The sequence below is a fragment of the Rhinopithecus roxellana genome, chromosome 14, assembly GCF_007565055.1.
Source record: "Rhinopithecus roxellana isolate Shanxi Qingling chromosome 14, ASM756505v1, whole genome shotgun sequence".
NCBI classification, from domain to species: Eukaryota; Metazoa; Chordata; class Mammalia; order Primates; family Cercopithecidae; genus Rhinopithecus; species Rhinopithecus roxellana.
In genome coordinates this window covers 26,534,732-26,562,601 of record NC_044562.1, presented here as the reverse complement: position 1 = coordinate 26,562,601, position 27,870 = coordinate 26,534,732, and the positions used below count along the sequence as shown (strand labels likewise).

The 27,870-nt window shown below is 38.6% G+C and overlaps 1 protein-coding gene across 3 annotated transcripts in view; it reads left to right on the top strand.

Moving 5' to 3' along the window:
- Window positions 1-27,870, top strand: part of ACSL3 (acyl-CoA synthetase long chain family member 3) — an 80,914-nt gene that overhangs the window by 28,654 nt on the left and 24,390 nt on the right. For 2 of the 3 annotated variants that reach the window (XM_010355436.2, XM_010355439.2), the window contains 4 exons: window positions 16,423-16,837; window positions 24,011-24,188; window positions 25,724-25,833; window positions 26,693-26,831. In XM_010355436.2, the coding sequence (XP_010353738.1) occupies window positions 16,460-16,837; window positions 24,011-24,188; window positions 25,724-25,833; window positions 26,693-26,831 (805 nt within the window). In that variant the 5' untranslated portion in view covers window positions 16,423-16,459. Of the gene's footprint in view, window positions 1-16,422; window positions 16,838-22,790; window positions 22,918-24,010; window positions 24,189-25,723; window positions 25,834-26,692; window positions 26,832-27,870 lie in introns of those variants that run through there. The other variant, XM_030916446.1, reaches the window with a different exon arrangement.

Here is a 27,870-nt window from a genome sequence, read left to right as displayed (position 1 = left end):
GTAACTAAGTAAACCCATTGTAACACAGTACTCCTCTACAAATTTCTTTTAGTAGTTAATGGGTTATGGGAACTCCGAACTTTGAATTCTTAACTAAGAATGCATCAAGACAGTTTAGTAGATTTACAATAAAATTGAAATTGCAAAGATAATTATGGCATATTAAGTGATAGATTTTAAATAGGAAGACATTTATAGAAATGACTAATTACTCGTGAGGATCAGCTAGGTTTGGGTAGGTGAAGAAATGGTTTTGGAGCTTCAGTGCATTTACGTGTGCTCAGTAGGGTACTTAGGATATTTGAGGAGGGAAAAGGACGTCAGAAACTGATGTGGGAGGGCGGTACACGGGGAATAAGTACTATGGTACAGTGACAAAGATAACTTTGTCATAATTTTGCCTAAAAAGAGAAGTAAGACTCATTGTCATGTTATTTAGGTTAACTGTACGATGAACTAAAGGGAATGTCATGAACTACTTGGGAAACCCAGTGTCTTAAATCCCAAAACTTAGAACTCAACCTTTTCACACTTGGAAATTGCTTATGTTCAGAAGTCCCATGATTTAAGAGATAATGTAAAAATGGAAGTTAATTCACATTTGTACATGTCCTTTGTGTTATTGTCGGATTGAAACATTTTAAACTTCTTAAAAAATGTAGGGAAGCAAATTTGAATTTGTATGTGAAAGTGACCTAGTGAGAAGTAGGGAAGGAGACGGAGACAGCAGCAAGTTTGCTCCTCCCTTGGTTTCAGAGGAAAATGTTTTTTAAGAGTTGGGCCAGATATTTCTCATAGCTACTTAAGGTGATCCTTTTTTCTGTGTCTTCTGTTTTTTAAAATGTAGTCTGGTTTTTGAGCACTTGTTTTGAAACATGTTGTTCAGGAAAAGCTTTTTTTAGTGGTAAACTAATTGGGAATTTGTAGGAAGAAGAAAACATGTTGTAAAGAATTTAAAGATAAAAAAGTGAGTAATATTTGAATGCAACACGAGACTATTGACTAAAGGAAGTAATTGGGTGTTTAAACCTCATTTTTAGCTGTTTAATCTTCACATGGTACAAATGAAGGCAATATGTTAATTGTGATGCAGGTAATTCTGTATATTTCCACAACATACTTATAAGTTCTAATTATATGTTATTTGCCTTTTCTTAACTTTGTTTTTTTAGATGCTCCATGCAAACTACAGATAAGAAACTGGGCTTTTGGGGGTGGGAAGGGAAATGGAGGAAGAGAAAAGGAAACATCTAAGTTATCTTAATGATATATAAATCATTAAAATTAAATAAAATATATTCTGGGTAGACTTAGCTTGCAAAATTATCTTAAGCTATTGTAGCTCTTATAAATGGAATAAGCATTTAAAAATCATCTTGAAAATCTTCAGAAACTTGAATTCTTTTACATTCTCAAAGGTTAAACATAACCAGAGGAGCTATCTTCTCTCAAATACGCATACTTTGTTCATTATATTTACTTTTGCTAACTTTTTTTTTGTATGTTTGGAAATGTTGCATTTTTCCTCTGGCCTTTGGATTTTCTTTAATTTTATTTTTTATTTTGTACTGGGGGAAAAAGAAGTTTGTTTGTTTGTTTATTTATTTATTTATTTATTTTTGAGACAGAATCTTGGTCTGTTGCCCAGACTGGGGTGCAGTGGTGTGATCATGGCTCACTGCAACCTCTATCTCCTAGGCTCTGGTGATTCTCGTGCTTCAGCCTCCCAAGTAGCTGGGATTACAGGTGCGCACCACCACACCTGGCTAATTTTTATATTTTTTAGTAGAGAGGGGTTTTTCTCCATGTTGGCGAGGCTGACCTTGGACTCCTGGCCTCAAGTGATCTGCCCACTTCAGCCTTCCAAAGTGTTGGGATTACAGGCGTGAGCCATTGCGCCTGGCCGAAAAGAGGTATATTTAAAAGTGAATTTGTTACTTCAACACACATAACCGTCACTTAAAAATTAGTCTGTCTGTTCACTCTACTTGGTACAGGTTCATGTAATGCCAAATGTAGTACGTAGCTGGACTGAGTTGGAATTATGAAGATCCTCAAATATTGATGAGCCAGGTTGATGTCATTAAGTAATCTAATAGTTCATGTTCTCCTGAAATATTTGTATAGCTGACTTTCTCATTAATCATTTTGTAGGAAATGATTGGAATAAATAAGGAGTAGTACTAAAAGAATAAAGAATCCTATTCAGTATTGTCTTAATCAATTTTGGGAACCCTAGGCATCAGTAGAATATAGTCTTAAAATTGATCTAGTTGAACTGCATCAATATTAATGCGAGCAAATTAAGATTTAGTGACCTGCTCATGAGCTCTTAGTAATTGGCAGCAGAGCTCAGTCTAGTCTAGTGTATGTGTTTATGCACGTATGCATGTGTGTATATGTATTTAAAATCCGTGTTGTGAATCTAACTGAAAAAGATGTATATTCCCTTGCCTGATTTCTGTTTCCTATTTATTTTTATCTAGAAGAGGGGATAAAAACTGTTTTTTAAAGAAATAATGGGTCTTGATCAGTTTTGGGGAAGTCGAGGGGACTGTATTTATAGTTCGGGAGAGCACTCAAGTGTCGCACTGTTATTTCCGCTATCATACTAATAGGACTGAAACAATTTTAAAATTACACTGGATAGCTGAAACTTAAAGAATTGGCTTTGTTAAACTGCTTTTTAATTTAGATGTATTCATGGGAAAGACTTGCTATAATAAATGTTCCTCCCTCCCTTCTTTCCAATATATATCTTTAATGCTAACGTTTCATTTTCTGAGGTTAAAATAAATATAGGCTTAATAGTTTTCTTAAAAATAAAATACCAAATTATAATTTCCTCATAACGCTTCCTAGTTGTAAAGTGAAACTTTATCTAATCCAGATAGTAATATGACTGAATCTTCTAATAATGTTTTTAATTGATTTCCTGTCCAGAGTCTTTTTGACAATTTTATTTTTGTATTAAGGAAGTTCTTACATGGATTGACGATCTCGATTTCAGTCTTGTAGTCATTGCGATGTCATACATTGCAACTGTGTGGTCATAGTTGAAATCTTTGAAATTGTTGAAAGATGGTGTTGGGATTTGGAGAGGAAAAATTCTTTGTCTTTACTAAATACAGTAAGAACCACTGTATTACGCATAATAAGTTAGTCTGTGTGTTGATATTTGTAAGAATTTAAAACAACTTTCCTACTTTTAGGTCTGCTTTTTTGGGGAGGGAGGCAGCAGTATATATAGTAAGTAAATGTTTTAAAACCATTCTGTTGAACTAGGTGTGTATTTTTATTATGCTTTTAGCTTTGGATGCCTGAGAAGCAAACATGTTTGTGAGAACCAGGGTGCCCCTCTAAAAAGAAACTCTTTCCTGATAGTAAATGATAGTCTCTGGTTGCACTTTCCGTTACAACTCTGAGAGACTAAATCTGGGTAGGAAATAGTTCTTTCTGCCCTTCTTGACCCTAGTTTCCTATTTCATAATACATGATTTGCGTCATTCTTCTGGGACTCTTTCAGTCTCTGTAGAATGTGTATGACTGTCACCTAACTTTTGTGGAAAGGAGAATCTCAGAAGTAGTGTACTAAAGGACACTTTTTTCTCCCCAGCAATAAGATATTAACCATAGAGTTTATTAAGAGAGTGTGGGGGCATTAAAAAGTTTGGACATGCCTTGGGAGACATGTAGGTTAAAATCCTACCTTACCTGCTAGTTGTAAGTGCCTTTGGGCACAATCTGTTTGAAATTGGCATTTGTGAGAATTAAATGAGATAGTATAAAAAGTTCCCTTCACTGTCCTTGTTTGCCTGCGCTCAGAATTGTTTCCCATTTATTGCTAGCTTGGTGAAAAATTGCAGCCACATTTCATGCTAGCAAATACGGATTCCTTGATACCCCAGCATGTGCAAGCCGCTCATTTATACTTAATTAAAGATAAAATGCTAAGCCATGTTATTATTAGTGTTATTTGCAGATATGAACAGTTGTATAGTATTGATGCCTGAGTGGGGTAGGCTGAAAGAAAAATACAGAGGAGGAAATCAGATTGAGTGGTGGGTCAGGATTAACCGAGAATTAAATTGTGGCATATCAAGATGCCCCGTCTGCAGTATTTTCTCCTTTTCTGTCTTCTCTTCCCCCGTCCTCATCCTCTGCTGCCTTTGACTTTGTGGGAGCATTTCTAAGTGTTGGGGCTCTTCCCCTGCTCTGCAAGTTGAGTTTTCAGGTTCCTTTTCATGATGGTGGTGGACGTGAGGGGCATAAAATGTCTGCTTGCTCTATTAGTAGAGTGCGAATATAATACCATTGTTGAGTTCTTCCCTCCTGTAGACGTTGTACATGTCTTAGATTCTGAGGGTGACTCCCGTTTTCTTTGTTCAGTCCACGAGTTTTGTGGAGGTTAACTTCACAAGTCTGCCAATTTTGGGTTGAGGTACCATGTTGTATCTCTCGTGTGCCTAAGAGATTCTTAAAACCCCAGATCTAAGCAGGTAGAACCATTTGATACATTAGTCTGAAAGTGATCCCTGTGGCAACCTACTTTTTTCCTGTTTTTCTCTTAGGAAAACACATCATCTCTGATGGAAGCTTTTCTTCCTTCTCTCTTTTCTCTTTTTCTTCCTTTTCTCTTCTATTTTTTTCTCTCCTCCCCCTTCTCCCGCTTTCTGCCTCCTTTCTCTCTCCTTCCCTTCCCTCGCCTCCCCATGCCTCCCCTGCCCCTTCTCACCTCACAGGGTTGTTTTTTCTCACAGGGTTTCTTTCTTTCTGACTTTGTCTTTTCACAAAGACTTGCTCTGTTGCTCAGGCTGGAGTGCTTTGGTGCGACCACGGCACACCACAGCCTCAACCTCTGGGCTCAAGAGATCCTCCCACCTCAGCCTCCTTTGTAGCCGAGACTATAGTCATGAGCCACCACTCCTGGCAGAAGGCTTTCATATGAGCATTTGTAGCAATTTTTTTTTTTTTGAAAAATTGGGAGTTGTTACAGGGCATTTTGTTTGCTCATCTTTGTTGTGTAAGTAGTAATAGGTCATTTTCTTTTAATGCTGTTAAACTTAATTCATCTTGTTATTTTAATTAGCAGTTCTGAGAGTTTAGTGAAGTTGAGAGTTGTTAAATTCTTCATGGTGAAAGATTAATGGACTTTGACCTGCATTTAAATATTTAGGGATAATTTCTTAAAAACCTTGACTTGCCTGTATCTTTTTCTATCATCAGGCATGAAGTCAGGCATGCCCGGGTGTACATTCTTCTCAGCTGGCAAGGTATCATAGAAGTTCTTCCAGGTCAATGCATGTACATGGAGCTTATTTTTAATGGCCGCATAATAGTCTGTTCAATGGGTATATATGTTTTTCAGGCATTCTTTGATTAATGAATCTTTAGATTATTTTCTATTTTTGTTTTTTTGCCACTGAAACAATACTGCCTTGTCTCTCGGGGGGTGTGTGTGTGTGTGTGTGTGTGTGTCCAAGTTTTATCTTCAGACTATATTACTACTAGTTACAGTTAACTACCCATCCCCAAATCTGTAAATGTCTTCCTGTGACCCTGACACTACTCTGTCGTGATTCTTAGTGATTTCAATATCCTTCTAAAACTGTGGTCTTATTATTTCATACTCCAACCTGCCTTTGCTACTCCTTTTCCATGACCATTCATTCTCCCATTCTCCTAGATGACTATTTTATACTTCCTCCTTAATTTTTTAATATCTTCCTTTCTGCCTCCCTCCCATCCAATGATTTTGCTTCTTATTACTCTGAGAAAATAGAAGCACCCAGAAGAAAATCTACAAGCTCCTATCCCCACACATCTGGGTCCCTGTTTCTCCCACCCTCACTCCTCCTCCTCCAGGGTGTGACTCTCTTCTGCATAATACTTCCCTCTGCTGGATGGTAGCTATCAGTCTGCAGACAAGCTCTAGTATTTATGTTTAAAACAAAAGAACTTCTTTTGTCCTGGCTTGCTACCATTGCTTTGTTCTTTAGAGATCTTTCTACTTACTCTCTTTCTGCCCTTTCTTGAACCCTCTTCAGTTAAGCTTTGGTCCTTAACACTTAAGCTCTTTTCAAGTTTAAGGTCAATGGAGACCTTCACATTGTCAAATCCAGTATTTAACCTCCAGGCTTCCTCTTTTATTTCCTCTTTTTTGGCTTCCCGATTCATACCCTCTGCCCATTTTCCTTGTGTTGCTTGCCTTTTATTTTAATTTATAGGAGCTCTTTGTGTATTTTGTCACCATTTTTTCCTGGATACTTGTTTTCCTTTTGATTCTTTTAAAGTTGTGTTTCATCATACAGAAATGTTAAATCCTCTGGATTTTGTAGGAGAATAAATCTATGAGAATCAACAAGAGAATTTTGAAAAATTTGGGTAGTGAAGGTCTTACCAGATATTTAAAGCAGTTGTTCTCAAGCATTAGTGTAGAAAAAACCTGCGTGGTTGCAATTTAAAAATGAATCTGCCACAAGAGTTTTCAATTTTTAAGTATTGGGGCAGTAAGGAAGATAGGGAGGCATATCTGAGGAATCTTCATTTTAAATAACCTCTAAGGTAATTCTGATATAATTGGTCTATGGGCCACATTTAAGAAACATTGCACTTTGGGAGGCTGGGGTGGGCGGATCACAAGGTCAGGAAATTGAGACCGTCCTGGCTAACACAGTGAAACCCCGTCTCTACTAAAAATACAAAGACAAAATTAGCCGGGCGTGCGGGAAGCTGAGGCAGGAGAATGACGTGAACCCGGGAGGCGGAGCTTGCAGTAAGCCGAGATTGCGCCACTGCACGCCAGCCTGGGCGAAAGAGCGAGACTCCGTCTCAAAAAACAAAAAACCAAACAAAAAAAGAAACATTGCTGTAAATTTATATTTGGTATAAAAGGGTATTAGCAAAGCAGTAGGCAAATACATGGCAGGAACAGAATGGTGTTTAGAAACACATCCAAGTGTGAATGAGAAATTATTAATGAAGAGGACATTTTGTTTATTTGAGAAAAGAGTGGTTTATTTAAAAATGCTTTAGGCAGTTTATCTGAGAGGAAAGAGTTTAGCTTTCACCGTCATACAATATAGAAAAATAAACTCCGTTGAATTAAAGATCTAGATGTAAAAATTAGGCAAACACTGGAAAAAATACAGGAGACCCAATAGTTTAACCTTTGGATAGGTGAGACCTTTTAAAACTAAGTTGGAAACCTAGAAGCTGTGAAAGAAAAGATTGACAGATTTAGCTGTTAAAGTTTATTTTTACTTTTGAAAGATAATGTTCTGTCTAGCATGGTGAAATCCCGTCTCTACTAAAAAATACTGGACTTGGTGGCCGGTACCTGTCGTCCCAGCTACTCAAGATGCTGAGGCAGGAGAATCGCTTGAACCTGGAAGGCGGAGCTTGCAGTGAGCCAAGATCACACCACTGCTCTCCAGCCAGGCAACAGAGCGAGAGTTTGTCTCAAAAAAGAATTAAAAAATAAATAAATAAAAAGAGAAAGATAATGTTACAGGACAGAGGTCCTGATCTGGACCCGAAGGGAAGGTTCTTGGATCTTGTGCAAGACAGAATTCAGGGCGAGTCCATAGTGCAAAGTAGGAGCAAATTTATTGAGAACATAAAGTGGCGAAAGAACAGCTACTCCAATGGACAGAGTAGGATACTCCTGAAAGTAAGAGGAGGAACGCGCCCACCCTAGGTACGATGCTGGTTGGTATACATGGGAAGATGTGCTCTGCTACAGGGTTTGTGATAAAGGAATAATTTTCTTAATTGCTGTATTTTGCAAAAATCAATGTTGTCTTTAAAGCAAAATTAGGAATGCCTTTGTTCTCCAGATACCAGGATATCTGGACACTCCCAAGTCTGAGTCTGTTTTTTAAACATTATTAATTTGTTCCCTTAACTGTAAACACCCAGAGGCTCGGAATGCCTAGTTTTCTGGGAATGCAGCCCAGGAAGTCCCAGCCTCATTTTCCTAGGCCTCACCGAAGATGGAGTTGCTCTGGTTCAAACGCTTCTGACAATTATGCTCGTTCTAAGGTGTAGCAACATAAAGTATCTATGACTAGTTCTCAGGATTTTTTAGAGCCACTAGCAAATAAGATGCAGTTGTCCAAATTTGTTACTTTACTTGATTTATCTAGAACATTTTAGAAAAATCAAATGGCTTAATTGAGCGTGGCTGGTATCACTAGGCTGCATTTGATGCCCTTGAACACTTGCTCTGTGGCTGTCCCCTCCCTTGGCTTTTGCAACACTGTCCTCTCCAGTTTCTCCTTTATTGGTTTCCTCAGTGGTACTTTCCCCTTCTCGGCCCGTGGATTGGTTTCTTTTCAAAGTTTTCTGTCCTTGAACTTGATCTTGTAGATTTCCTATGTGTTCTATTTGGGGCATTCTCATCCTTCTCTTTATGGCTCCAAAATGTGTGCCTCTAGCTCTGGCCTCTCAAGTTTTGCAGTTTATGTATATTTGGATGACTCACAGGAATCTTAAACCCGTATTTTCAAGACTATATTTATTTCCTTTCTGCCAACCATCCAACCACTGACCACCTATTTTACTTCTTTTATTTCTGTCTTGGTGGAAGGCACCAAGATCTTTTTCTCTCTTTGTATTGTTACAGTTCTAATTCATGAATTAATTCTGTATTGTGTTCAGATACAGAATTAGTTGTTGGGAAGGACTGGGGGAACAGCTGTAACATTTGCCACCCTTGGAAGCTGCTGGTCCTGTGTCACACCACCTTCACCTTTTGATCGAGGAGGGTAAAGAAGTATTTTCACTGTTTTTTATCTAATTTCTTTGCCTTTAGTTTCTGCTGCCTTCGCATTGTCTTTTACATATAGTTATTTTCTAAGCCTGCATTTGTGTACATTAGAATGCAAACTAAGTTCTTTTCAAAGGGCACGACAGTTCAACTTCGTCTCCTCCCCACCCTGCTCTTCTGGTTTGTTATTTTTCTTGAACAAAAGACAGATTTTTTGGAGCTTGGTCAGTCTGTGCGGTGCCATCACTTCTAAAGCTCCATCCCTACTCCCACTCCTCTACACCATCCTCATGTGTCCTCAGCCTTTTAAGATCCCAAAAAATTGCCATTTGATCCAAGGAGATTTCTCGGAAAATGCTAGAACTAGTCTCTACCTTTTACTGTGCTTTTCCTGAAGCACCATTTACACTTGATGATTAATACGTACCTTTAGGTTGTATGATCCATTTGAGTTAACTTTTTGTGTGGTGTAAGGAAGGGTTACAACTTCATTCTTTTACTTGTTGGTTATTTCAGTACCATTTGTTGAAAAGACTGTTCTTTCCCCATTAAATTTTCTCACCACCCCGTTGAAATTCAGTTGTCCATAACATAAGGATTTATTTCTGGATTCTTAAATTGACTCCGTTGATCTGTTTGTCTGTCCTTTTGCCAGTACCACACTGTCTTAATTACTGTTCTTTTGTAGTACATTTTAAAATTAAGACATATAAGTCATCCAAGTTTGTTCTTCTTTTTCAGGATTGTTTGGCTGTTCTGGGTGCTTTTAATATCCATGTGAATTTTAAAATCAGCTTACTTATTTCTATCTAAAAGCCAGCTTTTATACAGCTGAGATATTTTTTAAGCTAACCTTAGATTTAATGAACTAGTTATTTAGGTCAAAAAGAAAAGGCCGGGCATGGTGGCTCACACCTGTAATCTCAGCACTTTGGGAGGCTGAGGCAGGTGGATCACGAGGTCAAGAGATTGAGACCATCCTGGCCAACGTGGTGAAACCTCATCTCTACTAAAAATACAAAAATTAGCTGAGTGTGGTGGAACACGCCTGTAGTCTCAGCTACTCGGGAGGCTGAGGCAGGAGAATCACTTGAACCCGGAGGCGAAGGTTGTGGTGAGCCAAGGTCACGCCACTGCACTCCAGCCTGGGTGACAGAGCGAGACTCTGTCTCAAAAAAAACAAGAAAACAACAAAAATAAAACTCAAGTATTGTTGAGGTAGCAAATATTCCATCATCTGAAACCTCAGTGGTAAACACAATACCCCAATTTAACATATTTTTGCTACTTGTTAAATATGTGCTTGTAAATATATTCACTTAAGTATACTTAACTAAGTGGACAAAATTAGATAATTTTTTCATATCCAACTTATTTAACTTGATACACTTTCCAGCTTCCAACATATTGTAAATATTTATAATCTTGTAAGATGATGCTACATAATTCAACTTGTCAGTATTGTTCTAGTGCTATTAGCTCTATTAATTACATAAGGACATTGGTGTAAGGGGACTCAAAAATTTACAGGTTCGGATAGAAAACGAGAACTAGACAGTGGTTTCATCACTATAAAGTTAGTTGTTACTTAGCATCCCCGAATGCTAATGTATGGCAGATCCCTGTAGCCATAAATTGCATTCTGGGCTTTAAGGGATTAAAATATAATTCGAATCCTTCAATAAAATGATACCATTCACACTATTACCTTTGAAAATACATACTTGGAGTTCTAGTACGTACCTTAGATCTTGTTTGTGCATGCCATTCAATTTATTGTAATGCTTTTAAAAACATATTGATGCAGGTTTCTTGCTCCTTAGTTCAGCTAAATCTAGGTTCTTGTCACATGACCAGAAAAAAAAAATAAGGCATGTGGACACATTGAAGGCTGAGGAGGGTGGAATTTATTAAGCAGAAGGAAAGCTCAGCAAAGAGAGGGGTCCTGCAGCAGGTTTCCACCTCACAAATTGAATACCAGGGCCACCACATAGGAGCTGAAGAGTTGAGACTCCTCCTCTGCATAAGGCTCGAATTCCTGGTGAGTCCACCCCAGGGCATTATTCGGAAAGACTCAGTCAGGAAAGGGTGGGCAGACTGGGGCAGACTTTCTCCCTTTGGGTCATGGGTTTCATCCTGGACCAGCAGTCCCGTCTTTCAGCCTTCAGGTTGCTTTAGGCTTGAAGGTGAGGTTTCACCAGGGACCAGATAGGGTACTATCTGCCTAGGTATTTGTCCAGCCTCTATCAATGTGGTATTACAAATATAACACAGAAGGAAGAAAAAAAAGTTAAATCACACCTTGGGAAATTACCAGCCTAGTAGCGTCAGTAAAAATGGTACTGTTTTAGTCATGGCATGAAATACATGTAAAATCGAAGGTTGATTTTCTGTTTGAGGGAAGGTCTGGCTTTGTTGTTGCCCAGGCCAGAGGGCAGTGGCATGATCTCGACTTGCTGCACTTTTCGCCTCCTGATGTCAAGCCATCCTCCCACTTCATTCAACCTCTTGAGTAGCTGGTACTGCAGGTGTGTGCCACCATACCTGGCTAATTTTTATAGTTTTTGTAGAGACAGGGCTTCGTCATGTTTCCCAGGCTGGTCTCAAACTTCTGAGCTCAAGTGATCCATTTGTCCTGGCCTCCCAGAGTCCTGGGCTTACAGTTGTGAGCCACCATGCTGGCCTGTTTTTCAATTACTGATTACTTTCAAGTTGGAAAATGCCTTGTGAAACACTCAGAGATGTTGCTGGGATTATCGAGTACTTTCGATACTATATAAATAAATGACAGAGTAACACCATAGTTATGTGATTGGAACTCAAGAATTATTAAATGGTAGGATTTGAAAAGAGTTATTATATGAGTCATTTGTCCAGAATTTATAATTTTTTTCTGTATTCCAATGAAATAAAGTTAAACTATGTATATTCTCTAAAGTAGTCTTCCAATTTGCCTAGCATGCTTGCTCTCCCTAGCTAGATATTAGCTAAAAATTAACAAAAACAGCCTTTTCCCCTATTACTGTGTGATAAAGATGTAAAACCCTTTTTGCCAGCAGGGCTGCCCTCTACTGGACTATTTAAGGTATTCAGTGAGCAGGTCAATATGACTATTTTACAAGAACGTAACAGTGTAAATATCCCATATCCCAAACAAACTGAAGTTCCCTGAATAGGTTAAAAAAAAAAAGCCCTTTAATAAACTTTTACCATTAAAACAATTCTGGTCATTTTGAGAGCTGGTAATGAAGTTTGTACAGTCTTAGTATCCATTTCAACCTTGGAGGCAGATCTGCGGCAATAAGAATAGTAATGTATAGGAATGGTGGATGTACTCTGATGTCAGTCTTTTATGATGATTTGTATATTAATACAAATCACATTTTTGTGAGTCCATTCATGCTGTGGATGTTTTCGTAGGCATAAACATAGGTCATAGTGGACATATACTGAATAGGTCATATCTGTTAAGTCTCTTGCTACAAAACATCAAAACTTTTCAGAGCTATTTCCTCTGTGAAAATTCATTTTAAGTAGCAACTTACCTTTTTCCTGTGGTTCATTCCCATGCCTGAGATTTGCAGTAATGTAGAACTAGTTTACCATCACTGCTGAAACACATAAAAAGTTCCAAATTCCTGGTCCAAGGAAAGAGCAAAAGCCTGACTCACATAAACAAACAACTAAGGTTGCAAGTTTAAGGAATTTTTTTGTTGAAGTCCAGGAGTCTTTGGATGGTTCGAGTTCAGTCTACTGCCTACTTCTTTGTTTTCATAATAGGAACGTCTCCCACAGCCTTTAGTAGGATGTCAGATTTTTCTTGATGTTGCCACCAGGATCCTGTGTCCCCAGGGAAACTACAGTGGAATAAGGGGGTTCCGAAGTGGCTGTTTTGGGGAGACCTCTGTAAGTCCTTTGCTGCCAGCAGCAGTTAAGGCAGGTAGTTGTGACATGGTGTTTAGCTTCTGCCATCTTGTTAGGTCCCAGCTGAGATTTTGGAAAGGATTGTTCAGGGGTGGTAAGGGCTCAAACAGTCCTGCCTCAGCCTCACGGCGAGCCACAGAATCTGGATAATTTTTTTATTTTAAAATTTTTTTTGAGACAGGGTCTTGCTTTGTTGCCCAAGCTGGAGTGCAGTGGCGTGATCACAGCTCATTGCTGCCTCGATCTCCCTAGGCTGAGGTGATCCTCCCACCTCAGTCTCCCGAGTAGCTGGGAGTACAAGTGTGCACCACCACACTGCTCATTTTTCTCTTTTTTGTGGAGATGAGGTTTTACTATGTTGCCCAGGCTGGTCTTGGACTCCTGGGCTCAAGCAATCCGCCTGCCTTGGCCTCCCAAAGTGCTGGCATTACAGGCATGAGCCACCATGTCTGGCCACGATATTATTTTTAATTCAAAAACAAGTATGCAAAATTAAATTTTAGAGAACTTAGTTGGATAACATCTTTCTCCTGGGTTATTAGGGTATGTTTATTCTTTGCAACTCTGTTCTGGGTGTAGCAAGACCATTTGTTTTCATTTTGCCATTTTCCTGTACAGAAAGCTTTAATGTCTCCCCATGACCTTTATGGCAAAAACCAAATTCCCTCGACTGGTCCGGTCTTTGGATTACTACACAATACATTGTCAAAGAAAACAGCCTGGAATGGTGAACAGAGCCTGGGGCTCTTTTGGAGTCCTGACTTCTCACCAGCTGTGCATGAGCAAATTTGGAGGCGTTCCTTAACTTGTAAAATCGATTTGGAGTTTTAGTATGCGTGACTTCCTTTAGTTCTTTTTTTTTTTTTTCCCAGAGTGCTAGAATTCAGTCTTTTAGTTCTTTGAATGTATTTATAATAGCTACTTTGATGTCTTGTCTATTAAGTCTGACATCTCGGCCTTCAAGGACAATTTCTGCTCCCTGCTTTTTCCTTCTTTCCGTGTGTCATACTTTCCTGTCTATTTGCATGCCTCATGATTTTGTGGTGTAAACTGGGCATTTTAGATAGTGTTTTGTAGCAACTCAGAAGACCGATTTTCCCTCCCCTCTTCCAGGGCTGCTGCTTGTTGTGTTGTTTCCTTATTTGTTTACTGACTTGGCTGAACTATTACACTGAGGTTTGTTTATTCTGCACAGTGTACCCTCTGATGTTTCTTCTCAAGAGGGCACATTTGGGCACACACATAGTCACCCTGGACTGCCCTTCTTGAGAGATGATAGCCGATTTTCAGCAGGGCTTTCTTTAACTCTCAGATCTCCTTGTTAAGCTTCTGCTTTCATGGGTATCACCACCCAGCACTTATTCTTCACTAATTGCTAACTGATTGCTGGATTGTTTTGGACAAAGCTCTGGGCCATAAATTTCCCCACTTGTGATCCAATTAAATTAAGATGCCCTTTGTGTAAGGTTGTGTTTGAGGGCAGTCTTTGAGGCTTGTCTTGTCAAGAAGGAGGGTTCTTAGGTATCTCTTTCCCTGGTTCTTTGTGAAACTTCTACAGTAGTTGGTTAGTTTTTCACTTGGTGCGTCACAGAACTACCAGCCTTGTTTTTTTTGGTTGTTTGTTTGTTTTTAAATGGAGTCTTGCTCTGTTGCTAGGCTGGAGTGCAGTGGCGCGATCTCTCCTCACTGCAGTCTCCACCTCCCGGGTTCTAGTGATTCTCCTGCCTCAACCTCCCGAGTAGCTGGGACTACAGGCATGTACCATCACGCCCAGCTAATTTTTGTATTTTCAGTAGAGACGGGGTTTCACCATGTTGGCCAGGCTGGTCTCGATCTCCTGACTTTGTGTTCCGCCCGCCTTGACCTCCCAAATTACGGGGCAGCCTCATCTTAATTGCTGACCACCAAAGTCTGTGTTGTTTTTGACAGTGCCATTAGGCGTGAACGTCTCCATTCTTTGTTCAAATATAGTCAGTCTTAGAAGTTGCTAAGGGGCTCTGTGGTCTTACAGCTTGCTTCTCTAGTCTGTGCAGAACTGTTGTGCCACTGTTCTGGAGCTGGGGCTGGGGACAGCAGCTTGATTTTCTTATAGTTACATCTGTTCTGTGAGTGGTCTGCTAGGCCATCAGTGTACCCATCAGTCTTCTCTGTTTGGAACTTCTTTGCCTGCATGGAACCTCTGCCTTACAAGAGGTGAGGCATAGATGATCTGTGCTTGGTGTCCTTGGCCTGCTGCACCTGGGGTAGAGCTTCTGCCCTAAGAGTGGGGACTGGATGAAAGAGAAAGGATTCTTTGGTTCTCTCATCTGTCTACACTTGCCTGGAACAGAGTTTCTGCAACACAGAGCTAGGGGTAGGAGGTGAAAAACACTGGCTGCTTCCATCACTTGTTAAGAAATTGAAGTCCTGGATTTGGAGCTGGGTAGGGTAACTAGTTACTAGTTTGCTTCAATTTTGTTTCTTCAAGACTGATGGCCGGATGCGGTGGCTCACACCTGTAATCCCAGCACTTTGGGAGGCTGAGGTGGGAGAATTCCTTGAAGCCAGGAGTTTGAGACCAGCTGGGGCAGCATCATGAGACCCTGTCTCTACAAAAAAATTTTGAAAAATTAGCTGAGTGTGGTCACACATGCCTGTAGTCCCAACTGTTTGGGAGGCTGAGGAGAGAGAATCACTTGAGTCCAGGAGTTTGAGGCTGCAATGAACTATAATCTTGTACTGTACTCTATCCTGGGTGAGATCCTGTCTTTAAAAAAAAAAAAAAAAAGGTGTTATTACCCACCTGCCACACAATGGCTGTTCCCCTCTGCCCGGAGTGCTCTTTTTTTCCCAAATAGACACATGGTACACTCTCTCTTAGGAGTCTGTTCAGATGTCACTTACCTCTAGCACCTCTCCAACATTGCCCCAGTCACTTTCTATTTTCCTTAGCTGGGTTTATTTTTCTCATAACATTTATCACCACCTGGCACGTACACATGCGTGCATGCATGCATGCATACATATGTATTTGCTTGTCTACCTCTCCCAGTGAACGTGTAGGTTGCATGAGAGCAGGAACTTAGGCCGTTTTGTTTACTGTTAATGTTTGTAGTGCTGAGAACGATATCTAACATAGTGGATTTTCAATAAATCTGATGAATGCAAAGTACAGAATGACCAAAGTATACTGCTTTCTTGCGTCATAGTTTAACCTAACTTGAAAATTATTTGCAGAGCCTTTGTGGAAAATGAATTTTTTGTGTTTGCAAACTCCGGTTGCTTGTTGCTGACTTGAGTGAGAATGGGGTTCACAGGGATGGAATGCGGTGATTGTTGGGCAGTGGCTGCTGGGGCTGTGAGAGAGGATGGATGTGTCATATTTGTAAAGTACTTGTCATCCCTAATGCAGTGAGATGCTAAAGCACAGGAAATGGGTAAATTTTTGGTCTTCCCCCAAGGTTCTCTTTCTGACTTGCTCCCTTTTTAGTACTGGGAAATGTTTGTGGATACTTTTTTGGTTGGAATGGCCATCTGTCTACAGTATGATGTGGAAACTTTTCTTGTAATTCCGTTGTTAATAGATATGGTACAAATGAGTCTCTTAGATATATCAAGACATTGTAGGGGGTCAGTATAGTAGCTGCTGCCTGATAGAAAAAAAAAAAATCTCCATTTGCTGATGTAACTTTTCTTTAAATTACTTAAAAATGATGTTGAACTAACACCTTTCTTTTTCTTCCTTCTAGATTCTCGCTGAAGTCTGTTAATTCTTTTTGAGTACTTATGAATAACCACGTGTCTTCAAAACCATCTACCATGAAGCTAAAACATACCATCAACCCTATTCTTTTATATTTTATACATTTTCTAATATCACTTTATACTATTTTAACATACATTCCATTTTATTTTTTCTCTGAGTCAAGACAAGAAAAATCAAACCAAATTAAAGCAAAGCCTGTAAATTCAAAACCTGATTCTGCATACAGATCTGTTAATAGTTTGGATGGTTTGGCTTCAGTATTATACCCTGGATGTGATACTCTAGATAAAGTTTTTACATATGCAAAAAACAAGTTTAAGAACAAAAGACTCTTGGGAACACGTGAAGTTTTAAATGAAGAAGATGAAGTACAACCAAATGGAAAAATTTTTAAAAAGGTAAGGTGATCTTTCATTGCCTTTGAATTCTTTCTGAATAAAATATCCTATTACAAATGAAGTAAAGGGCAGGCACAGCCTGCTTCCATTAGAATTTGCTGTTGAAGGAGAAACAGTGTCAGAAGGGGGCTAGACTGCCTTCTGATTTCTTCCTGTACTTACCAGCACTGATATGTTCTGAGTTTTCAGAAGGACATCGCGACCCACTGGTGTGGAGCTCTTCTCCAGTGTCTGCCAGGGTTTGGAATGTCTAGGGCAGTTTTGGATATGAAACCATACTCCCTGTCTCTAGAGCAGCTGGGTGCTGGAAATGGCTCCAGGTTTTAGGGTGGGACCTGCTGTGTTAAATGTGGTTAAATGTGGCTTAGATGTGGGTTGCAGTGAGTGCTTCATGTCTTTGTACTTTGGTTATGGCAATTGCATGGTTCTTAAAACATTTCTTTTCAGAAATATGGAGAAACCTGCCATTGTTGGTTTGAAACAACAGGCAAGATGTTCTTAGAGGCAGTGTAACAGCGATTAAGAGCCTGGACTCCAGACCCAGACTATAGGTCTGAATCTTGGCTTTGCCACTTACTAGCTTTCTGACCTGGAAAAGTAGTTTAACTAATTTGCCACAGTTTCTTTTTCTGTGATATGAAGACAATGATCATTACTGACACTCAAGAGCCAAGCTGTTCTAACAGCTTTACATATGTCATCGTAAGACTCACAGTTACCCTATGAGTTAGTTATTGTTATCTTCACTTTACAGATGACAGCATTGAGGCACAGATAGTTGAGGTAACCTACCCCAAGGACACTACAGCTAGTGAAGCTGGGACTGGAATCCAGGCCTTCTGGCTCCAGAACTCATACCCTCCGTTCTTCACTGATCACAGCTTTCAGGCTTCTTGTGAGGATTGAGTGTGTGTGTGTCTATCTGCAGTGTGCTTAGAACAACAGTTTGTGGCACTTAATGTAAATGCTCTAGCCTTTATTATTGCATTACTATTATCTTGAGAATTCAATGAGGAAAATTATAGTAGAAAATTCAATGAGGAAAATTAGATCATGGAATAGTGTAGTGCTTCACTGGTAGTATAGAAATGGCCTGAGAATGCTGTTTATAAACTTGAATATGTGACTTTCTTTAAGCAGTTCTTGAAACTCTAGTGTGTTAAAAATTGAAGATAAAGTATTTTTTAGAGGGGGTACAGTGATGTGTAGTTGGTTGATAGTTGGGTTAGGTAAGAGGTTTAATATCTTTTAACCATTTCCAGCTACCTTGATCCCCAACTGCCTTTTTTTCTGTCAGTTACAAGGAAACCATCAGATCTTGAAGGAGAGTCCAAATAACTGCAACTATGGAATGAAAAACTCAGAGCTCCTCTTTTACTGGAGGGCCAGAGGGATGTTGCTTAGCCTCCTCCATATGGCCCATTAATTTTGCCACTTATACAAATTTCATACATCATTTTCCTCAAAACATGAAGGAGATGCCAAGCAAGTTGATATCAGTAATTCTTAGAAACTAAAAGCATTTTAACTCGACAACAGAATCTGTAAATTTCCTCACCTTTAAATACAGTAGTTGTATATCTTACTTTATCGGAAGCAGTCCTGATTTATACTTGTTGCTGTGACATTAACAGTGCCCCCTTACGGTCTCAAAAGGTGCCCTAGTTTGGATAGTTATGTGGTCACTTTACTTTTAAGGCATATTCCCTATTTCTTTTGCAGACTTAGAAAAAACTGAGTTTTTTTTCTGTGTAAGATCTCACTGAAGTTAATAGCACATTTCTAGAAATTGAAATCATGAGTTAAGCATGTTCAATTTTTCTTCTCTAGCCTATGTATCGTAACTTGCAAAACATTTTATCATAGTGAAGTTTGCTTTTGTCATATTTAGCATGGCTTTTTTTTTTTTTTTTTTTTTTTTTTGAGATGGAGTTTTACTCTTGTTGCCCAGGCTGGAGTGCAGTGGCGCCATCTCAGCTCACTGCAACCTCCGCCTCCTGGGTTCAAGTGATTCTCCTGCCTCAGCCTCCCGAGTCGTTGGGATTACAGGCATGTGCCACCACGTCCGGCTAATTTTGTATTTTTAGTAGAGATAGGGTTTCTCCATGTTGGTCAGGCTGGTCTCGAACTCCCAACCTCAGGTGATCCGCCCACCTCGGCCTCCCAAAGTGCTGGGATTACAGGCAGGAGCCACCGTGCCCTAACAGCACTGCTTTATATGGCACACTGTTCTTGAGTCTGTGTTTGAGAAATCGGGTAGTTATGAGAAGGTACTGAAAACAGTACATTTTTGTGTGCAAAAGTTTCCTACTTTTCTTTTGCTTATGATTCATTTTTTTGTCTTTGATACGCTATTTGAATGCAAAGGTTGGATTCTCTTTTAGTCTAAGCATATTATTTTTCAGGAAGCTTAGTTTTTCTCCAGTATCCCACACATATTTTATTCATTGTATGTGGCTAGTATTGTCTTTCAGTCGTCATTCAGTATGTACAGCAGCAAGCTAGTTCTCAATTGTGTAAAAAGAAGTGACGCTTATATGGTGAATTCATATTTCTTCCTAATTCATGTGTCATTAAACTGGACAAAATAAAATCCTACAGCTATGATAGTTGTTCCCTAAATGTGCGTGTGTAAGTGTATGTGGCTCTTTCCTGCTTGTCTTGACCATAGTGCCTTTGTATTCATTGATTATTCAACAAAGCGTGAAGTATTTGAACTCATAAAAGTTAGGAAGTGAGACAGACTGTTTTTTAGCAACCTTTTCTGTCTATAGTTCATTACTGTGAAGTTTTATTTAGTTAGTATAGGAGGTTCTGAATTTCTGTATGTCAGATCTGCCTGCTAGCATTTGCTATGAAATTGGCATTTGTGGTTCATCAGACTTTGTTCAGAAGGCTATGTCTAGACTCTGACTTGGGAACATGTTAGTTTTCTTTAGGGTCATTGGGAAAGGAGAATGAATTTTTAGGTTTTGCATATAATAAATGAAACAAGTACTTTCTCTTGGCCATACTCAAGAAGAAAGTGTGCAGTATCGCTGGTTAGCTGAGGCTTAGTTTCAGTTCATTCTGTGTTGCAGCTGTGGCAGTGATCTGCAGACTGCAGAGTGGGTATCTCAGCTGCATGTTAAACATGTTAGGCGCTTTTTTTGTTTTCCCCTCTCTTGGTTTCTTGTTACATCCATTGCGTTGCGTCAGTAGCAGCATCTGCCTAGCATGTTGAAAAGGGGAACTTTCACAACTGATGGATTAAGCTGTGTACTTTCTGCCATTAGTGCCTGCTGGCTGATCAAGCTCAGTGAAGTGTATCTTCATTAAATAGTTTTCGTATTTGAAGATCATCTTCAACTGGAAAAGAAAACGAATGGAGTAGCAATATTTAAAATAGTTTTTGAGGAAGATTTTTGAGGATTAACCCCAGAATGTTGTATCTGATATGGTTGAAGGAAAGATGCACAAGCCTTATTTCAAATTAATGAATTTTGAAGCTTTGTTTCCGTCTTATCCCAACAGTCTGTTTTGAGGTCCTGAGGGGAGGATGAGCGGATGAAAAAAGGCAGTGGCAATGACCCTGCTCTCATTGTGTCCAGGATAGAGTAGCCACCAGCTTCACTACGACCAGATTCTTCTGGGGGGACAGAAAAACAAAAGGCACTTGGTTGCTTGGCAGGCCTTTTCAGAATCTTTTTAAGTTTCATCTGGTTCTATAAAACTGTAGCAGAGTTAAGAGCTGGAACCTGTGTCAGCATCACCTGATTCCAGTATTCCCAGCAGTAAATGCATTGCACTAACGTCGTCTTGAAATGAACAGTGAAATGATTTCAGAACAACTTTAAAATACATGTATACCTGAAATAGAACAAAGCTGTGAAGACTAAAAATAGAAACAGTAAAGAGTACAAGCTGGCTCATATACTTTGTGAGCTATCAGAAACACTTAATTTTTTCTTAGGTGTTTTACAAAAATAAGAAGAGAATGAGGGATTATGTAATAATGGTACTTAGAGAAGACTTCACTGACATTCCTTCTAAATTGATCCAAAAAGATAGTAGAAACACTCATTTATGTCCTTGTAAGTTGACTTAGCTTTCTTCTCTTTTAATGCCATCTTTTGTGTTATTTCTTACTCTAGTCGCATTTTTTACCCTGTTTGTGTATGTGTATGATATTTATTTTCGATTTATTAGGACATTTGCATCATGCTGTATGTAACAAATTATGGTCACTCTCTTGGCTGGGATTTGTAGGCTGGCTATTATATTACTCTTCTCTTAGTTTCCCCATCCAAACTGTCCCTCTCCTTTCATCCTATTTATTAAAGGCACTACTGCATACCAAATTGTTGAAGCCAAAAAATCAGGGGTGTCTGATTTACATCTCTTACAGCCTCCCCCCGCCTTTTTTTTTTTTTTTTTTTTTTTAGCAGGCCTCCTTGCTTTCACACTTGCCCCCAACTATAATTCTCTCACACACAGCATAAAAAGGATTTTTCACAATTATTAATCAGGCCACCTTACTCACCTGCTTAATAAGACCCCGACTTCTTTCTATAGTGCAGTAGAAACATTGTGATTTTACGGTTAGTCTCTGGAATGAGTTTGCGTGGGTTCATATTCTAGTCCCATCACTTATTAGTTACATGATTTTGAACAGGTTATATTTACTCTACATCTCCATATTCTCATGTGTAAAATAGGGATAATAATAGTAACAGTTTTTTACAGGTATGGTTAAGAGTTTAATAAGTTAACACTTGCAATGTCCTTAGCATGTAGTAAGCACTAATAAAGGTTAGTTACCCTCATTATCATTATCATGATTATTACAACCATCCAGATCTCTTGAATATTTTTACTCTTTGGCTCCCCTCAGAATAATTTTTTCACTATGATCTTCAGTTGCAGAGAGAATGGTTAAATGAAGCCAGGTGTAGTTTACTGAAGAAGACAGGAATGTGTGTAATTGTGAAAGATTTCTAAATAATGAAAGTAAAACAAGTCCTAGTGCTTAAAGAGGTTTTCAGTATGAAACAAGATTACCACCTGTAAGTAGAGAAGGAAGGGTGGAAGGGGTGTGTGTGTGTGTGTGTGTGTGTGTGTGTGTGTGTGTGTGTGTGTATGTATATATTTTGAGACAGAGTCTCACTCTTGCCCAGGCTGGAGTACAGTGGTATGATCACAGCTCTCTGCAGCGTTGAGTTCCTGGGGTCAGGTGATCCTTTTGCCCCAGCCTTCTAGGTTGCTGGGACAACAGGTATGTACTGCACGCCTGGCTAATTTTACGCTTTTTTAGACATGGGGTCTTTCTGTGTTGCCCAGGCTGATATCAAATTCCTGGCCTCAAATGAGTCACCTGTCTCAGCCTTCCAGAGTGTTGGGATTACAGGCATGAGCCACTGCACCTGCCCAGAGGAGGCTATTTGAATAGAGAGAAGGTTTCAGAGGTATTTCAGAGGGTGAGGAAACGAATAGACCAGGGATGTATGATAGGATTGCTTCAGGGTGTGGAGGTCCTGGATTAAAGGTTGGCTGTTCTGCAGCAGTGTTCAATGATATTGGCAAGGAATAAATAGTTTAATCTTGTCTTGGGCTAGCCATAGGGACAAAGTTAGGATTAGAAACTTTTCCAGCACAAATCAGACAAAATATAGAGTGGGTAGTGTCCTCTAAATGAAATATTTATGAAAAACATAATTACTAGATGATTCCGTGGTTCAAAGAATTAAAATCATGAGATTCCGATTTTTATATTTTATTTTTTACATATGTGGAAATCTTCGCGCTCATTTGATTCCTTTGCCACATGGTGGCATCATTGCATGAGTTTACATATTTGGATTATATATCAAACCCCTTTTCAGAACATACCTAGTCTTTGAAATTTAGAAAGCCTGTCATTTACATGCTAGAATCTGGAAGGTAGTGCATTCTTAACCTTTAGAGTGTAACATTCTTAATAATTGTAATCCAGTTCCTGCACATTTTGGCCAAGTTCTCATCTGTCTTCTCACCCCCACAGAGCTCCTTTTGAAGTCATTGGAGCTCCCTGTGCTGAGCATTTCATGGGGGTGAAGAGCAAGGTGAGAGTTTGGAGCCAGTAAAGTAAATAAGTATCATCTTAAATGCAGTTGCTTTACCCATTAAAATAAGCATTTATTTCTTAAATGCACAATTGCATGGGACACTAGATGGCAGCATTTATCCTTTTCCATTTTTATCTTTATCCAGCCTCTTCTAGAAATTTCTTAAATGTTTACATTGATAAAATGAACATGGTCAGATGATTTTAAGGTGTTTGAGATGTATGTTACTGACACAGCCGTGTTTGGGAATTAATCACCTATATGTTTTTGCAGAGAGAGGAGCTTTTTATACGATCTGTATGTAATTAGGGATTTTATACAATCTATATGTAGGATTTTGTCTAAGTTGAGGAAACTTTCTAAAGACAATATGTTAAAAAACTTTAAAAGGGAGTTTTTACTAGTGCATATTTGATATTACCAGCACTTTTGATAAACAGATAAAATATTGAAAGCCTGGTGGTGCCAGTAAGCATTTAAGGCGTGAACAGAGGGACTTTGAATAATATAACTAGTTCACCTGGTTGTGTAAACAGAAACGTGTTTACTTTGCTTTTGCTTATCCAGAGTTTGATACTGCAGGTCAAGTTCAACAATCATAAAGATTTCTGTTAGCTTGGGTAGAGAAAGTTTCTGTGAATCATATTGTACCATCTGATACTGACATTTAGGAATTCCTGAATAGAGAGAAATTAAAATTTTGGCATCTGTGGTGCTTGGTACTAGGCTAAATATTAAGTTAACACCTAAATCATTTAAATAGATGAAATTTGTAAGTAGACGATTAGTGTATGACCATTTGGCCAGGCAGTTGACTTTTAGGATCCTATCAAACTCTCAATATTTTTGAAAACCAAAAATAAAGCCAAAAAACCCCCCAGTTACAGTATAAGATTTAAGTTGTATAGAAGATGTCACAAAATAGCTAATTTTTAAAATATATTTTTCACTCAAACTTCTAGCTTTTTATTCAAAAAATAATTCTATGCAAACAACTTTCTGGTTCATAACATTTGGACGATATTCTGGTTTCTTTTTGTAAATTATTATTTTGATTACGTTAAAGGGTATTTGTCTTTTGTTTTATCAGGTTATTCTTGGACAGTATAATTGGCTCTCCTACGAAGATGTCTTCGTTCGAGCCTTGAATTTTGGGAATGGCTTACAGATGTTGGGCCAGAAACCAAAGACCAACATCGCCATCTTCTGTGAGACCAGGGCCGAGTGGATGATAGCTGCACAGGCGTGTTTTATGTATAATTTTCAGCGTATGTAGACTTTCTTACCTTCTGGAAGAATGAACATATTTATTGAAATACTTTACTCTGAAGAGGTGAAAATTCTGATGTTAATTTTCACCCAGTGTCCAGTTAGTGGAGAACTCTATTGTGACTTGAAATTCTTGGTGTATTTTGGAAAATAAATCAATTATGTGACAAATTGTACCAATGAATGTTGCAGTGAGGCTTGAACCTCTTAATAGGAGACTTTCAGGGTCTTGAGAACTAGACCTACACTTAGGGGCCATTGTTCCAATACCGTTTCTCAGGAATCCTCTTTAGAAGTTATTGTCGTTTTGTTCTGTCATCTCTATCAGTAACAACAGTTGACCTCCAAAATGCTTCCATACTGAAACCTGGTGAACTTCAAGGTGCTGGGTTAAACAATAGAGTTTTCATATTGTAGTTATTTGAGTGGTAATTGTGGTGGCTCAGTCTGTGAGATAGTTCTGGAAGCGTAAGTTCAGAGGTCTGGGTGCCAAAATGTGACGGTAATTTGTGGATGTTTAGTCTCATCTTTCAGATGAAACAAAATACACTTTCACCAGATTTCTTGCTGTAAATTCCTCCACTTTTTCTTTTTCCTTTTTTGAGATGGAGTCTCGCTCTGTCGCCAGGCTGGAGTGCAGTGGCGCAATCTCAGTTTACTGCAGCCTCTGCCTCCCGGGTTCAGGCAATTCTCCTCCCTCACCTTCCCGAGTAGCTGAGACTATAGGCGCATACTGCCACACCTGGCTAATTTTTTGTATTTTTAGTAGAGATGGGGTTTCACCATGTTGGCCAGAATGGTCTTGATCTGACCTCGTGGTCTGCCCACCTTGGCCTCCCAAAGTGCTGGAATTATAAGCGTGAGCCACCATGCCTGGCCTCCTCCACTTTTTCTTTTAAACAAACATTCCATTTTTGTTTTCACAGGTTTGGATTTACATTGTTTCTTTTGAGGAGCTTTAAAAGAATTATTTTCAAAGTCATTTTTTGTATCTTTTTTGAGTTAGGCAGAAAGTAAATAAAAATCTACCTTATTCATGTTATGTAATTTCAGCATTTCTGACAATGTTTGTCTTTAGATATTTTTGCTTGAGAATAAACGCTACTGCCACTTGTTTGTGCTCTTTTCTTGACATACACTGTAAATCTGACTTTCAGTGTGTCGTCCTATTTGTATATGTTCTTTTTCACATTATAGAACCAAGTGGTCAATAATTAAGAGTTTGAAGTTTTAGAAATCAGTTATAATTTCTTCACAATGTAGTAGTCCCAGAGTAACTTTTGTAAGTGAAACAAAATAAAAATTTAAATATCTTCATCTTTAAAAATTGGAAATCTTGGGGCATTTAGGGATGGATGAGTAGGTGTAATGTTGATTAGTATGATAAGATAATTTTAAAAAACATAACACTTATAGACTATGGATTTAACAGTTTAGGGCTCCCAATATTTTATTATGATTCATCTCCACCTTCAGAGACTTTATATAGAGTTAAATGTTCTAATATTTGACTGACTGCTTCTTTTCCTTTTAGTTGTTACATTATATGCTACTCTAGGAGGTCCAGCCATTGTTCATGGATTAAATGAAACAGAGGTGACCAACATCATTACTAGTAAAGAGCTCTTACAAACAAAGTTGAAGGTGAGGACTCTAGTTACTAACTGTCTGATATTTTATAATTTTCAGTGTCATGAGCCCTATTATTGATACTTAGTTCTTTTATGACTTTTGAGTCCTTAATCTTTGTGGAATTTTATGAATATCATACTTTATTTTTTCCTTTAGAAAATAAAAAGTAGATTTTGTATATATTCATGTTTAAGTAATCCAGAGTTATAAATTATTAAGATACCTATGTCTAAATTGAAGAAATTATGACGACTTTTTCTTTTATTGTGCTCATCTATTTTCTAGTTTACTTGTAGTAAATTTGTAGTTTTGAAAGGTTATATTTTAAACTAATAATTTTTAGTTTACTTCTGAAGCATTAAGTAATTACAAGTTTTTAGAATTGTTTGAAAATTAAAAAGGGAGCCTTTTAATGAAATTATAGTAAAAAGAGGTTTCTTTGGTCTCTAGACAACTCCCAGAAATATCTGGGCTATTCTTTTCTTTTTGAACAAGTTTACATGTGAATTTTCTCCTCCTTCCCCCATATATTTTTATGTAGTCTCTTGAAAATATGAGGGGCTTCTGGTTTCTCTACAGTTCAGGCAACATGTGTTTACATGCCCATTTTGTAAGGCAGTACCCTTCTTGATCAGGGTTTTACCAAAAGCCAGGGGTACACACAGTGAATCTAATGCTATGAAATAATAATTTAAATTCAGACCAATACTTACCCATCTGTAAAAAGTGATACTATGCCAGGGTACCCTTTCTTCTTACTTTTTTGAGGCAAGAAATTACTTAACAATTCACTGAATATGGTAAACTACTTTGCTTATTCGCTAAACTGCTTGAAAAATAATGAACACGATGAATGTTGGTGTATTTCTAGGATATAGTTTCTTTGGTCCCACGCCTGCGGCACATCATCACTGTTGATGGAAAGCCACCAACCTGGTCCGAGTTCCCCAAGGGTGTCATTGTGCATACCATGGCTGCAGTGGAGGCCCTGGGAGCCAAGGCCAGCATGGGTATGTTACACTTTTCTTATTCCTTACGTGTGCTTTCTGGTGACCACATTCTCCAGAATTATGCCAAAGTTTTGATCCTGAGGTTAACTCAAATGACATATCAGTTTTCTAACATCAGTTAGGAAAACAGGTCCCTCTAGGAATATTTGAGTCTTTAAAGAAAGTTTTAAGAAAAAATATAAGCATTAATTATTAATGTTTTACAAGTAGTATTTATTTGAAATTTAAAATATTTTACATTATTCAATTTTTTTCATTCCCTTTTTATGATAGTTTTGGGTGGTTTTAAAGTTAGTTTATAAATAATGCCATTAATCTTGTCCTATATGAATTATCTGTAAGTAGTTTTAACAGAACGGCTAAACCTGGAGGCCTCCTTTTACTCCCTGCTCCAATTCTTCCCTTTCCTGGGATGACAACCTTACCCTGCAACTAGCACACTTAGGCATGGTGACTCTAGAAGTTCCTACTCTCAAAAAAGTGTCAGAAAATGTTAGCTAGTATACTAGTGTTTAGAGATACTGCAAAAGCTGCTGGGATGCTGGAACTGTATTTCCTCTGTAGTTGGAAACAGTAATTAATTAGATACAAGCATTCACTTACCTCAAATTTTAGGCACCTGGAATTTGAGTGGTAGTGGGATATTTAGATGCAGATATATTGTGGACAGTGGTGTGTACAAGTCTAGTACTTGAGTTATGTTTGGAGTTAGAGATTTGGAAGCTAGAAGCGGTTTGGCTTTAATTATAGCTGTGAGAGTAGGGAGTGAGGTCACCAACAGGGAATGGTGGCTTCAAAGGGTACCAAGGACTAGTCAGAGAGGAAAGAAGAAACTATTTAGTAGTATGTGGTTCCCGGAAGCCAAGGGAAAGGAGATCTTGGTGAGTCATCAGCAGGATCAGGGGCTGCATGCAGAGGTCAGATGACACAAGGATGATAGTTTCCAAGAAGTGGTGGTGTTGGAGAAGGGTGCTGTGGATTGAAGGAGTGAAGGGCTGATTTGGAAGTAAAGACTTCCAAGTGTAAACATTATTTAAGA